The sequence below is a fragment of the Vigna radiata genome, chromosome 5, assembly GCF_000741045.1.
Source record: "Vigna radiata var. radiata cultivar VC1973A chromosome 5, Vradiata_ver6, whole genome shotgun sequence".
NCBI classification, from domain to species: Eukaryota; Viridiplantae; Streptophyta; class Magnoliopsida; order Fabales; family Fabaceae; genus Vigna; species Vigna radiata.
Window position 1 is genome coordinate 23,286,204 of NC_028355.1, and position 14,345 is coordinate 23,300,548.

Genomic DNA, 14,345 nt, shown 5'->3' on the forward strand with positions numbered 1-14,345 from the left:
AAGAATCGTGATCATGAGTTCCAACCTTAAAAGTAATTGTCATTCCTATTTGAATGAATTTCTCCATAGACTCCTTCTAATAAAGAAAAATAAGAAAATAAAAAATAGTTTATCTTATATAGAAACTTTCTCGTATAAGTTTTCAACAAACAAAATTGCTTGTCCACTAAGATAATTTTAACTTAGTTTCATTTCTATTTTTCTCACTTGGAAGGAATTTATAGAGAAATTTGTCATCATTGGTCTTATAGACCAATTTAAAAGAAATTGTGACATTGAGTTACATTCCATTCAGGAGCCATTCTCATCCAATAAGAACAGGCTTACAAGTGATCTTAACGGTTTTTACAAAGTACATGAAAGAATGAAATCGGTGGTTAAGTAAACAGGGATTACCGTAGTAGTTATGTAAACAACAGTGCAAAGGAAAAACAGGCACCACTGTGTATGAGTGTTTAACCAAATCTAGAGAACATAGAGAGACGGAGAGATTGCAAGCATCGAAGAGATCAAAACATTGCAAGGACTCAACGGTTTTTACGAAGTACATGAAAGAATGAAATCGGTCGTTAAGTAAACAAGGATTACCGTGGTAGTTATATAAACCACTGTGCAAAGGAAAAACAGGCACCACTGTGTAGGAGAGTTTAACCAAATCCAAAGAACAAAGAGAGACGGAGAGATTGCGAATCTTTGGTTAACTGATTGTGATTTTCACAGGAGGCAAGATATTTCCAAAATCAATCCAAGTAAATGGTGGATGAGTGTGGATTCAATATCAAATGAATAATAAATTATGCAACTGCCAAAGTAGACGGAGCGTCGTGCTGCCATTGGACAAACCTGGGGAGCAATTGGATTATGCATAAAGTAATCCCTCAATTTTATCTCTGAACTATTATTCTCTTTTCATTAGTCCCTAATTAAGTCGAGAAAAAAGTATTCCAAATCCTATTAGCTAGCCTCCTAAATAATAAAAAAAATTCAAATTGGCCCTTAAACTTTACTAACATACATTAACAGAGAGACTAAAATGATGGATTTGAACATTTCAAACATTACTTAAGACAATTTATTGCATTAGAAAAAGTAATAGTTTGAGGACAACACTGATGGTTTGCTCCTGAATTATTATACAATGAAGATACGTATTGCAGTGGAGATGTGCTGGAAGGAGCAACGGTTTGCATTAGATTCTAAGGAAAATTAAGTATCACTCCAGCAAAGTCCCTTAACATATAAACAAAACTCCTAACCACTGAATCTCAATTCAGAGGAAAAGTTATCTTATCATCAAATTCAACTAGCATCACTAAGTTCTCGAAGCTCAGGTTCTACACGGAAGATTATAATTTCTAAACATAGATGTCGAAACCGCTATATGAAGAATCGTCTATCCCTTCTATTCATTATTCACTCTCACAGTACACTGTATTTAATATGAATCTCTAAGAGCAAACACTTGAAATCCTCAACAAGAATCACTACCATAGGACAAACATAGCAGTTAATTCCTAAAAAGTAACAGACACCTTCAAAGGCTATTATTGTTGACAAGTCTAATTTCATTACAAGAGAGCACGGGAACAGTTGAAATTGTTTGCTGAGAGATCAAAAACAGTAGCAAAAACTTACGGATAATCATTCTGTGGAAAAGAGGCGGCGAAGGCGAGAAGCGAAGAGGCCGGAGGAGTCAAGAGAAGCTTCTCGAAGGAGGTCGCGCTTGATATTTCTGACGCGATCGGAGAGAGAAGCGTTCTCGTCCCTGAGAACGCGGATATCTTCTTCGAGGTTGTGGATTTTGTATTTCTGCCCTAAAGATCGCATGCTGAGGAGAAGGATTCCCGTCATTGCGAAGAATTGAATGAAACTGTCCTTCCGTTTCACCGCGTGAGACAAAAACCCTAACCCTTTCTTCGAGTTCCCAGCGGCGGTGCCCGGTGTCGGAGAAGCTGAGGAGGAAGCCATGGCTATCAATCCACCGCCACAACCAAGATACAGAACGGAACCTCTCTTCTTTTTTCTTCACTCAATACAAATCGCAAGGAGTGTGAAGCTGAATAACCTGTGAGTGAAACTTGTTTTTTTGTTATTTTTTAAAATCTCAGAAAAAAATTAATAACTAATTCATTTTTATTTTTATTTTTATTTTTTTAAAAAAAGTAAATAAACTCTTCTATAACTATACTCGTGATTTATGATTTTTTCTAAGAAGTTCATCCCCAAAGTTAATATTTAATGATATTTTAGTTTAGAGGAAAACAAACAAAATGTGTTTTAATCTTGATAGATAAGAAACTATTTGCTTTAGATGAACTTATTAAAAAGGGAGTGAGAATAGAAAAGCCCAAAATAAAATGTGCCATGGAAGGCCTTAAAGAAACTAATTACTAGGCCTAATAATTGGGCTTCTAGCGGGCAATTTGAAAGCCCGGAGCGTAAAACTAAAACAAATGGAATGCATGATTGGTTCGCTCTACCTACAATCGAATTCGTTTCTGGTTCTGAAAAAGTCGCAAGTCGACGTTTTCGTTCTAGAGAGAGACTCAGAGTTTTTTGGTTTAAGAGGAGAGAGAGAGACACAGAGAGAAATCGAGAGGAAGAGACACAGGGAGAACCTGAGAGCGAGAGAGAGGCTACCATGATAACGCGATCGAATCTGGCCGAACAGTTACGCGAGTATCAGATTCGATCCAAGCATGACTGGGCCTCTGTCTCGTTCTTCTCCTCCACTTCTTCAAACATCGCCACTTCCAGGTATGCCCTACCCAATTCTTATTCCAGTTACGTTTTTTTTTTTCTTCAAATTAGGAATCCTTGCCCTGTTATCAATCAAAACCCCCATTTTATTTATCATGTTTATTATAGTACACATGGGATTGCGATATCATGAATATCGCTAGGTTAATTTTTTGCATTTTTCATTTTTTTAGCTGGAATGTTTTGCCCCCACCCGCCACCAGGATTTGGCTTATTTCCCCTTTAGATATATTTTGTCGTGATGGATATTGTTCTGCTTGTTCATATGATTTGGTTAGGAATAATTATTACAGTAAAAAAATTGGTGGGGTACAGGGTGATTTGTTTCGGCGTGGTTGTTTGGATTAATATTCAATTTTTTTGTTTTTTGTTCTAACATACCATTTGTTATAGATTCCTTGATTTGGGTATGCTCCTACTCTTGTTATCTAAAATAGGGTAGATTTTCTTGACAATGATATAGTAATACAAATTCAAGGTTTTGGTTCATATTATTTTTTTCGCTAATGCTGAAAGGAGGACATATCTTATAGGGGCACAAATCGTATTGAAATTAGGCGGTGGGGAAAATTGGCTTCATGTAGTTTGCAGATTCACTGGTTACAGATGGAAAATAATTGGCGTAGTTAGTGGTTACTTTGGGGGGCTTTGATGTGCAGGGGAAGGGGAATATTAGTATGCTATCGAATTTGATCTTGTCTAGGCCCTATGATTAAATTCCAAGTGTTGACACAATTTGTTAGGATGGCAGGTATGCAGTTTTCAATTAAACTAATCAGAGGTGATGATTATTCAATCTCTTCTCTAAAATTTTTCCAAATTCATAAGTCATTTTCATTCCTAATCGCACATTTATTTGCTTATTATATCATAGCTTTCACAAGCCTTTAGAATTACTATATGCTTGCTGAGGTTGTAAAGGTAACATAAATCATTATCACAGATGTTTCACCTTTACAATTACTCGGAAGAGAGGGTTTTTGCATGTTGGGGGGAGAGCAGTTATGAACATAAAAATGCGGAAAAATATTAGAAGATGAAAAAGACATCACAATCATGAATGATTGATAAGCAAAAGAAAAATTCACCACTTTGAATGAACAATTCAAAGATAAAAAACAATTGTTTTTCTCCGCAAGAACATAGAGAGAATTTTTCAAAAATCACAAGTTTCAATTTCAAACGAGTCAACAACTTTTTCAAAAAGTTAGCAAAAGCTTGTACTATGGACCTAGGTAGGACTATTAGGCTCATCTACTAATTAGGCCCATCCAGTGAGTATCTAATTAGTCTAGCAAAAACATGGAAACATGTAAAAGGTCAACAAAAAATACACAATTCATATTCTAGCTTTAACTCTCTATCTTGGTCTGTCATCATATCTCAATCCATGCACTCACCAAGGAAGGAAGGAGAAAATAAGGCCCCCTTATTTGTTTAGGTCTAGGCAGCCCCAATACAGTATAGGATATACATACGAGGATACAAGGATTTCTAATAAATCAAGATATGTTACTGTTAATAACAATCACGTATATTTAGCACATATAAGCAATATCTGTTGTGAAGAGACATTTGTATCATCGTTCGTGTCTCATTAATTCATAAAATATTATAGTCAATAGATGACTATAGTTTGCAAAAACCATATCTGTGGTCAATGCTCTCTGATTATCAGTCTTTTTAGGTGGTTTATGCGTTTGTCAATGTTTTTTTAAAGACATAATGTGATAATGATGTTTTTTTCTCTCCTCTTTTTTGCGGTGCAGGGTGGATGTGGTGGTTTTTGTAATATGGGAACTTATTATTTTAGCCTTCTTGGTATTTTCGGTAGTCTCTCTTTACTTCAAGCACATCCGACTTGCTTTTATTTTAGTCTGCGTCACTATCCTATTACTTTTATGCATGAAAATTACAAAGCAAGTAAGACTCGCAAGGAAAAAGAAACGAAGGATGCTTCTTCCATTGTCAATGTAAAACGGCATCAAGTATTGACATTTGGCATACTCCTATTCTCGTACAGCCTTACCGATAAGGTCTTGGCCATTCTTGACCATTTCCATTGGTCCCGCATCTCATTCATCACTGGATCGTGTATCATCTGATTCCACCAAATTGACTAAAGTATATAATCGATGTTTTTACATCAACACAATCTTATCCAATTGGTTGATCTAGATCAATGTTGGAGTCGGTGTGGCTGAGTAGTGCTAGGATCTTGTCCCAATATATATATTTGGCATATCTTTTTGCTGTTTGTTTCTGTATATTGCAAGTTACTATTGAGTTTTTGACCCCTTGACGTTGAAAGTTCAAATACCATTAGATGAGTTATTGTATAATGACAACATATGTGCGAGATACGTTTGGCACTGTGATATTGTGCACAAGGTGTGGTAGATGCGAAGTGTTGCTAGCTTTTGAGGACAATTTCTATGGTTTTGGCCTTTTGTGGAGAATGTAACCCTTGTTAACTCCACTTTGGAGGTTGATGTGAAAATATTTCCGTATCTGACTGACGTAATACCTGGCAAAATTTGTTATTTTAAATGGGATACTCATGGGCAGATTCACATATTGACTTTTTGCATTTCTGAATCATTCCGCATATTAAAGACATTTTATTTCCACATATTTTACATCAAATTGACCCGTTATTGACGATATCGCGCAATTAGAATAGAATACGTCATGACTCCTGTAGCCACAATTCAAGCATTCTTTCGATTTCATCATTGATGGGAGCATCGTCCCCGACTCTGTGCGGTCTGCATGCTTGTCCAGGAAACCCTTGCAAATGCTCGCTAATAAACTTCCAATGTTGTGATTGACAATAATACGATATCCTGTTTCTACTGTGGACTGAAGAAATGGATCTCTATGCCCTGTTCTACTATGCCCCAAATGGCTCCTATGACAACCAGTAGGCTCAGAATCATCCCAATAATTCCTAGTGTCCAGTTCAGGTACCAGTTTGTGCTACGTTTCTGTGGTTTCTTAATCTGTATCCACATCAAACAGGGATAAGCTAAGGTTATTGGCAGAGCAACCCCTCCAATCAGACCTGCCAAACTAGGTAAGAATGGTAAAGTTACAGCAATAAAAAATGCTAGGCACCCAAAGAGCCCCCTGAATGCTATCCTCAGCCATCGTGGGCAAGGCCTGTTCTTCTTGCTGGTGTATTTAAACTCCAGATTGTCAAATACCGGCATTGCATAGATTTGGAAGGAAGTGAGGCAGTTTATAACAACCAACAAGCTTGTCAAAGCGATGAGGAATTTTGACGTATCATGTTCGTGGTATTTGTGTAAAGCACCTAACATCCCTCCATTAGTAGGTATCTGGCATCAAAGACAGCGTAAATGGTCAATCGCAAGTGAAAACAGTTAGAAACTTAAGGTATTACGTTTTAAAAACGCCACTCACTAAATTTCCATAGGCCCAATAACCTCCAATGGCAAGAGGGAACAAACACAAAGCGATCACCAAGTAAGCAAACATAACACCTCTCCACATAGCCAAGCGTGAAGGTTGCTTAGCGTCGGAAGGCATGGTTCCCTACAAAAGTGAATTAGGGGAAACAACTAAGCAATATTAAACGCTTTTAAGTGTCTAGAAAAAAAAAACAAAAAATTATGAGGATGCAGGCATAAAGATATTATTACCTGTATTTCCAACACAAGATTGTGACCACGGAAAGCAAAGGCAATGATCCCAAGTGCATTCCACGCCCTAAAAACCATGGTAGTGTCTGATTGTCCCCTTGGTGGCTCATACGATACATGAGCAAGTCTACCTTTGACCACAGATAATATAAATATAAGAGCACAGTAACCTATGGCAGTGACGGCTCCAATGAGGGAAACCCCTGCAATTGAATTGAGGTTTGGTAACTGTGCAAGCAAAATAGCTGTGCATGTAAACACCAAATACCACTCAATTGGTGAGAGGGGGCATGGCTCTCCAAACACCATCTGAAAGAATATCTTCATTGTGCTTGCACCGATCATTATCAGCGTTACACACGTCCCACCAGATAAGTACATTATTGGGAACAGTGCCATTACTTTTCCCATCTTTACTCCTGCAGTTTCATTTTCCCTTTTCCTTGTCAATTTCCCACGTTATTTTGGTCAACATTAATTAATCACTTACACCACTAATAACCATAACCATCTATCTTTCTAATATTCTATAAAATACTTTTCAAGTTGCTTTTACGACAGCTGGTCAACCATACAGTTGACCTAACAGACAACTTGGGCAACTTAAAAAGTGCATCAAGCACGGGTTTCATCTAAAGCTACCAACATATGTCTCTTCTTACACTTATATAGAGGAACAATTTTGTGGTTCTTTTATCATAGAAAATTAATTTTGAATACAATAAAATGTAAGCCATAGATGAAACAATTATATATGACGCCAATTGTTTATTTATTTTTCGAGCGTGTGTTGATAAGAAATTCTAAAATTTCAAGTGTTTGGAATTTAACTTATTATGTCATATCTTTAAAATTTTAAATGTTTTATTTTAAAATCTTTTGCATAAAATTTTCAGTAAGGATAAAAAGTTCATTTCTACTAACATATTTTAAAAAAATAATTAAAAATTCTAAAGAGTAATATCAAATGTATGAAAATAAACATTAGTTGGTTTTAAACATTTAATAATTCAAGTTACTTAGTATTCAACCATATAAAAAAATTATATATTTAATAATTTCGTACACATATTCACATGTCTTTAGTAAATATTGAAGACAAAAGATAAATAGAAAAGAGAAAAAAAAGTAGAGACGAAAAGAGAAGGAAAAGGGGACAAGACTGGGATTTGTAGAGGGATAGTTGAGATCAAGTAAAGAGACGTATAGGTAAAAAAAAAGTATAAAAACTTTTAAATTTCTTCTCTTTATTACGAAATTTAAAAGATTATAATTTTAAGTAATTAAAATAATTTTCAAAAGATAGTTTTACCTATAGGATTGAATTATTAGGACTTTTGGACGACAAATTTCTTCACTAACACATGTCATGTCAATTATTGGGTGGTTTATATTGTTTTAAATCTCCAAATAAAATAATACACACATCATATTCACCTTAGGATGATGAATAATAGTCATTGGAATCGTAACTTTTTTTCTAAACAGTTGAAATAAATCAATCTTAAGATTTGCTAAATGCTTACGATGATAAAGTGTGGATAAGAATGTCTATAATACACCAAAAGAGAAAAGCACCATCTGTATCATTATTCAACTTTAACGTTGTTTGTAGTAGGAAATGATATGATGTAAAGTTACCTCAATAAATAACGCATGTACTTCCTTTGTGTCCCTTTATTATCTTAAGAGAATTAGATATATATAAGCATCAAAGTTATGGCCCCGCATACAAATCAAATATTATGTGCAGAGTAAAAATAATTATCATTTAATTGTAAATTTTCATATGATTGGTGAATATTTTATGGATGAATTAGCTTAAAAATTATATCTATCTTTATTTTAATTAGTCGATACATGGTATAAAAAATTATATGGGTAATTTATGGAAATTAACCTCAATAAATTAAAAGTTTAACTATTACCTCCTCGGAAAAAAAATAAGCATTGTTAATCAATTGGAAATAACTACAGGGGTAATTTTTAAAATAATTATAATAAAAAGTAGTCAAAATCATTTTACATCATACATGTTATGAATGGAAACATATCTATATAAAATGTTCAATATTCGTTAATGAATCAATCAATCATTTCTTATTCATCCAATCTCGTGAGTTTTTATAATAATTATTTTAACAATAATAACAATTTAATTAGCTAATAGCTGACGATTTTGCTTCATTGGTAAGTTTTTGTTTCACTTTTATAAACATTCCATCAAAGTTGTGTTAATCTTTTCATTATTCATGATTATTATATTCTTCTCCATTTCATAAAGCATGCAAAATCACTTTGTACGTAATAAATAATACAATACACAGACAAAAAACCTACCGAATGCTGCCATAGCAAGTCGGAGGTACCTACTATGGCGCACCCCTGATTCTGATTCGTGAAGCTGAACCAGTAGCCACAGCGTGTATAGTTGCCATGTAAAAGCCACACAGAGAGACGTGATTCCCCAAGTCCTGCATCAACACCGGTGTATGCAACTTAGTAAAATGTCTGTTGATACAACTGCTGTCAGTTTTACATCGATTGGAAACTAATGTGTTAGTACGAGGTTGTTGTTTAGAAGATGAGTGTGATAGAAAGTGATATATATATACCAGCCAAGAGTGGTGAAGGCGAAGAGAAGAAGAAGGGCCTGAAATCCGATCCCTGAAGAAAGGACATGAAACGCAGCGTAATATGCGTTTCCGTCTCTGGATTGGGTGATGGGAAGCCAATCATCTTGTGGATCGAGCTTGGTGAAGCGACCAACTTCTCCGAAGTAACCTTGCACGTTTTCAATGGCTTTCTTCATGGGACTGGCCAAAGGGGTGCTCATGAAACGAGATGTAAAAGGGCTTTTGGGAGTTTTGGGGACCCCATCGCGTGATGAAACTTCAACTGCTGGAGTTGAGATGCTTACCTTTATTTCCACCACTTCCTCCATCTTTATTATTGCAAAGTGTGTTGTTGTGTTGTGTTCTATTTCATGTTCGCATCCACCCTTATATATATATACGGGATATGGAAAGTGTTCCCAATATACAAAAAGCAATGGTACGGTAACATATCAATATTCATTTGGAAGGATAGAATAAATACAAAAAAAAAGAAGATATTTTGTATTTATGTAAAAAAAATAATATTAAATGAATGTAAAAATTTGTGTATCTGTTTAAAATCTAACATTATATCATGTGAGCACATATTAAAAGATTCCAATGAAAAAATATTAGTGTTAAATATATTTTTATTAATTTCTAAACTATCAAATAATTTTGTTATATTTTGATTCTTTTTCTTTAGAAAATCATAATTTTTCGTCTTTCAAAATCAAATGCGTTAAAAAGAAGTTAATATGGTTAACGTCTGACCATGTGTGATGACATATTTTCTTTCTAAGTTTTACGTTAGATCTTTTTCAATGCGAAGGTGAGTATCTCTTTGACCTTAGTTACCTTTCTTCTTTTTTCTGGATAAAACAACAAGTCATCTCCTCTTCTTTCTCCGTGAGAACATCAACACTCACCTAACCAGCACCCACCGAACCAGCACTCCCCTCTAGTCGGCCAAAGACGTCGTCGCTCGTTGACAGATTCATCATCTATGATTGTGAAAGTCTTTCTTTTACGTCTTTTCCTCGTGCGTGAGAAAGAATTCTTAATTTTCCAACATTTTTTCCATGATAATCATCTTATTTAGCCTATAAACAAACTATTGACATGCTTTGATTTTTAAGATGATGAAGGTATTTATTTTTATATTTTGTGAAAGAGTGATAATATTTTATTCAAAAAATTTATAAAAAAACTTACAAATTTTGTCATAAAAAAAATTACATATTGAATAGTAATATATTTGTGGAGTAGATATTGAGTTGCAAATCACATCAAAAGTTTATGTAAATATATATATATATATATATATATATATATATATATATTATTCTTATTTGTAAATATACTTTTACTATATTTTTGTTTCTATTGCTTAATCTCCAACCTAATTTTTAGTATACCATGCTAAGGATTGTATGATGAATTAGTGAGAATCGTAATACTTTGGAGCGGCATTAATTTATGAGCAGAAGGAAAAGGTGAGATGTGAAAAAATTAACACTTTTTTGTTTTGTCTATTTTGTAGAATTTTTCTTTCTGGTGTTTATACCCAAAAGAAGTAAACGAAAACGATGATGTTTTTGAAATGGTTATGTGGGAATGATATTATTGGTTGTTGTGCATGGTGTTTGTATTTCCTTTACCAACCAACCCACTACTTGGACTGGAGTGACTGCTGTCTTTCTAACACAAAGACACAAATCTGTGAATCTAGTCACGACCACTCACTCACCATATTATAAGGATGTTCTGTTAACAAACAAAATTCTTAAGCTGGATGCCCAAATTTACTTATTTTATTTCAAAGTGAATATCCCAATTCATCTTTAAAATCTTACTTTAGTGCTTCAAAGTTGAAGGCACATTTGAAAACAAGTTGCAAACATTTAATTGGTTCGAATGTGGAGTTGAAGTTAATGTTTTATTGTATTACAAATTAATGAAGGTGAATGTTATTATTTATCTTGACCATTTGTTCCGTAAATCATATTTAATTGTGAATTAATCAGTGTTCGATTTGTGGATTGTATAATAATAAGTGTGAGATATCCTGTTTGGATAATTTGATCTAATATTAATAAAAAAAAATCATACAATACAATAATAAAAAATTAATGTTCGTAAATTAAATGATTGCATGTGGATCAATGTTAAATGTTTCTAGTTTTGACTGATTTTATATTTTGTAATACCAATTTTATTATACACCCTTTATCTGTATAAAAATCTATTTTCCACATGTTATGCCAATTTTATTTATTTATTTTCAATATATATATATATATATATATATATATATATATATATATATATATATATATATATATATATATATATAAGAAGTTATAAGGTTAAAATGTCGTATAAATAATTCATTTTAATAAGAGACAAAGTAAGACGAATTTAAAATTATGAGGTACCATAATAATAATAATGAAATACAAGATTGATTTTCAATTTCTAAAAATATAATTTAAGAATATCAGAACTGAAATGTTATTATTGTTAAATTGAAGTAAAACTAATGATAAGATAACAGTTATATTATTTAATTAAAAAATGTAAAAGTGATTTTTTTTATTAAAATACAAAAGCTTTAAATAAATATCAGAATTAAATATACAAATTTATAAAATATTTGAAACTTAATTAAAATTTTATATTTTTTAAATAATAAAAAATACACAAATACTTTTACATAGTGATATATTATTATATGGGATATTAAAAATAAAAATTAGATTAAAGATTCGTGGAAAAGTTATTATATGGAAGAAATAGCTGGAAATCTCACTATAGAAAGGATGAATTTCATTTTTTTAGTACTATTGTTTAAATTTCAGGATTGGTCTTTTGCATGAAACTGTACATTTGTTATTTAGAGTAATGATAATAAGATATCTAAAAGTCCTTATTCTGAATAAAATTGATAAACCATGAAAAATAATAATAAAAATTTAAAAAGTATTTTAACCAGTTTTAATTTAAACAGTGTAACAATATATTAAATATAGCATTTAATGAATAACGTACTTATTATATTTTATTGAGTTCTTTAACCACGTTTTTTATTTTAATTAATCATCGTACAAAAAAATTTCACGTAATATTTTAATAGCCTCACAATAAATATAAAAATACCTTTACTTTTATATTCTTAAAATAAACATTGAAAATAAACTTCTTTTTTTAAATAGAGATAAATTATTCATAATATATATTAGCATACGTGTTTTAAATACATATAAATTATTTAAATTTTAAAAATAATAATTAAAAGAATAAAACTGGTCAACAAAATAATATAATATATATATATATATATATATATATATATATATATATATTTATTTATTTATTGTATATACTAAATTTTAAGTTACAAAAAATTTAATTACAAAAAAGTTCTATTAAAAAAATAACTAACTTTAAAATTTAATTTAAAATAAAAAAATAGTTATTTCTCATTTTTGATGGTGAAGTTATTACTTTTTATTATATATTTTTTAAAAATAATTGTTTTTAATATAAAAAATAAAATAAAAGATAATAACTAAATAACTAATATTTTTTTTATTTTAAATTAAATTTTAAAATTATTAAAATTTTAAATTTAAAATTAGTTATTTTTTAATAGAAACATTTTTATAACCTAAAATTTAATATTTTATTAAAATGTAACAACTAAAAAACTCAACTCAACTTGCTAACTCATATATATATATATATATATATATATATATATATATAATAAATTTTAGTTATTAGAATAAAAAACATATTGTAAATAATTATTTAAATTAAAAAAAATGTCGTTACTAAAATAATAATTAAGAAAATCAAGATAAAAATAAAGAAAAAAATATGTAATTATTTATATATATACCTATAAATAAATAATAAAAATAGATTGTTAATAAATAAATTTTAAGTCTAACGCAGTACAGTTGAAATAGATTTTAAGTTTAACAAAATTAGTATGAAAAAAATTAACTTGTGAATTCACTTTTTATTTATAGTGAATATGAAACTTTCCAGATGAATTTTACAAAATTGAAATAAATTTATAATTTAAAACTTATATTAACAAAAAATGTTATTTATCGATTTCATAAAATTAAATTAAATGTAAATGTGCTTACTTTTTAAACCACCTGGTGCATTAATTTATGTCGGAACGTACAACCTTAACTTCTACCAATAGTCGACATTAAAGTTTTGTGATTCCTTTTACTGTCAATGTCTGTCCCACATCTGAATTGAATAATGCCATATAATGGCACTTCATCCAGGCATCAAATTTGTGGCTATTTTTTGCTTTTAGGCATATTCAACGAAGACTCTAGGAACCAACGAAGCAAAAGAGCTTAGGCTTTTGATTCTTTGAAAGAAATTTCACCAACTTGGGTCTTGTAGTTGCATGAATGTTACAAGTGCCATATCTTTTATCAAAGTTGCTTTCGAGCTTTCTTTAATTTTTGTTGACAAACTTTGTTGTGCCACCACTTTTCTTTCCCTCACTTTATCTAATTTTGAATACTTTCTTACTATCAAGCAAGCGAAACTCATTTGTAGTTTCACTAAAAGCGAATTGAAATATTTAATTAACTCACGCATGAATGAAACTTTATTCAATCATACAAAATAGGGTTAAATATGTTTTTAGTCTTTATATTTTGGGACGATTTTGGTTGTAGTCCCTCTTTCAAACTAAGGTACAATTTAGTCTTTCAACTTTAGAAAATCTTTATTTTAGTCTTTTTTATCAAATTTTTTGTTTCAAGCACATTTCACTATAGCATTTGGATTGTTTACACTGTTTGACACATTTTTGCTTAAATGTTAACTAAGAAACGCGTTTGAAATAACAAATAAAGTTTAAAAAATTTGGTAAAAAGGACTAAAATCAGAGTTTTCTAAAGTTGAAGGACTAAATTGTACATTAATTTGAAAGATGGACTAAAACCAAAATCACCCCAAATTATAGGGACTAAAAACATATTTAACCCTACAGAATATTAAAAATATCATATTCATTATTTTTTTCTTGTGTTTATAACATAAAAAAAAAAAAGAGATAGCAGTTTAATCCATTTAGATTGATCCAAAAAATAAATATATATATAAAAAATAAGTTTTATTTTTATAGGATCTAAAAATATATAAGACTATTTAACTTTAATATCCTTTTTACTTTATTTTCGATTCTGTAATTTAGGTTCTTGAAACTAAGTGCAAGGTTATTGATCTCAATATGAAGTGTTTGGCAGATGTTAGAGACAATATAATTATAAAAGTATTTCGA

The 14,345-nt window shown here is 30.9% G+C and overlaps 3 protein-coding genes across 5 annotated transcripts; 1 reads left to right on the plus strand and 2 right to left on the minus strand.

Annotated features, from left to right (window-relative positions):
- Positions 1–1,252: 1,252 nt before the first annotated feature.
- LOC106762454 lies at positions 1,253–2,065 on the minus strand. Its single transcript, XM_014646377.2, has one exon. It carries the CDS (start codon positions 1,966–1,968, stop codon positions 1,642–1,644), a length of 327 nt encoding a protein of 108 aa, XP_014501863.1. The 5' UTR covers positions 1,969–2,065; the 3' UTR covers positions 1,253–1,641.
- Positions 2,066–2,448: 383 nt separating this feature from the next.
- Positions 2,449–4,935, plus strand: LOC106762457. 3 transcript variants are annotated; one of them, XM_022781038.1, is made up of 3 exons: positions 2,449–2,757; positions 3,504–3,541; positions 4,530–4,637. In XM_022781038.1, the coding sequence occupies exons 1-3, from the start codon at positions 2,459–2,461 to the stop codon at positions 4,550–4,552; spliced, it is 360 nt and encodes a 119-aa protein (XP_022636759.1). In that variant the 5' UTR covers positions 2,449–2,458; the 3' UTR covers positions 4,553–4,637. The 3 variants fall into 3 exon arrangements, with proteins under 3 accessions (XP_022636759.1, XP_022636758.1, XP_014501865.1); XM_022781037.1 differs by lacking the exon at positions 3,504–3,541 and adding an exon at positions 4,681–4,935 and having other exon boundaries at positions 2,455–2,757; positions 4,530–4,581; XM_014646379.2 differs by lacking the exon at positions 3,504–3,541 and having other exon boundaries at positions 2,463–2,757; positions 4,530–4,935.
- A 198-nt stretch (positions 4,936–5,133) lies between these two features.
- LOC106762455 (lysine histidine transporter-like 8) lies at positions 5,134–9,448 on the minus strand. The gene is made up of 5 exons (XM_014646378.2): positions 9,041–9,448; positions 8,766–8,899; positions 6,426–6,844; positions 6,187–6,318; positions 5,134–6,101 (listed from the first exon to the last, which is right to left on the minus strand). Exons 1-5 carry the CDS (start codon positions 9,367–9,369, stop codon positions 5,613–5,615), a joined length of 1,503 nt encoding a protein of 500 aa, XP_014501864.1. The 5' UTR covers positions 9,370–9,448; the 3' UTR covers positions 5,134–5,612.
- Positions 9,449–14,345: the final 4,897 nt, after the last annotated feature.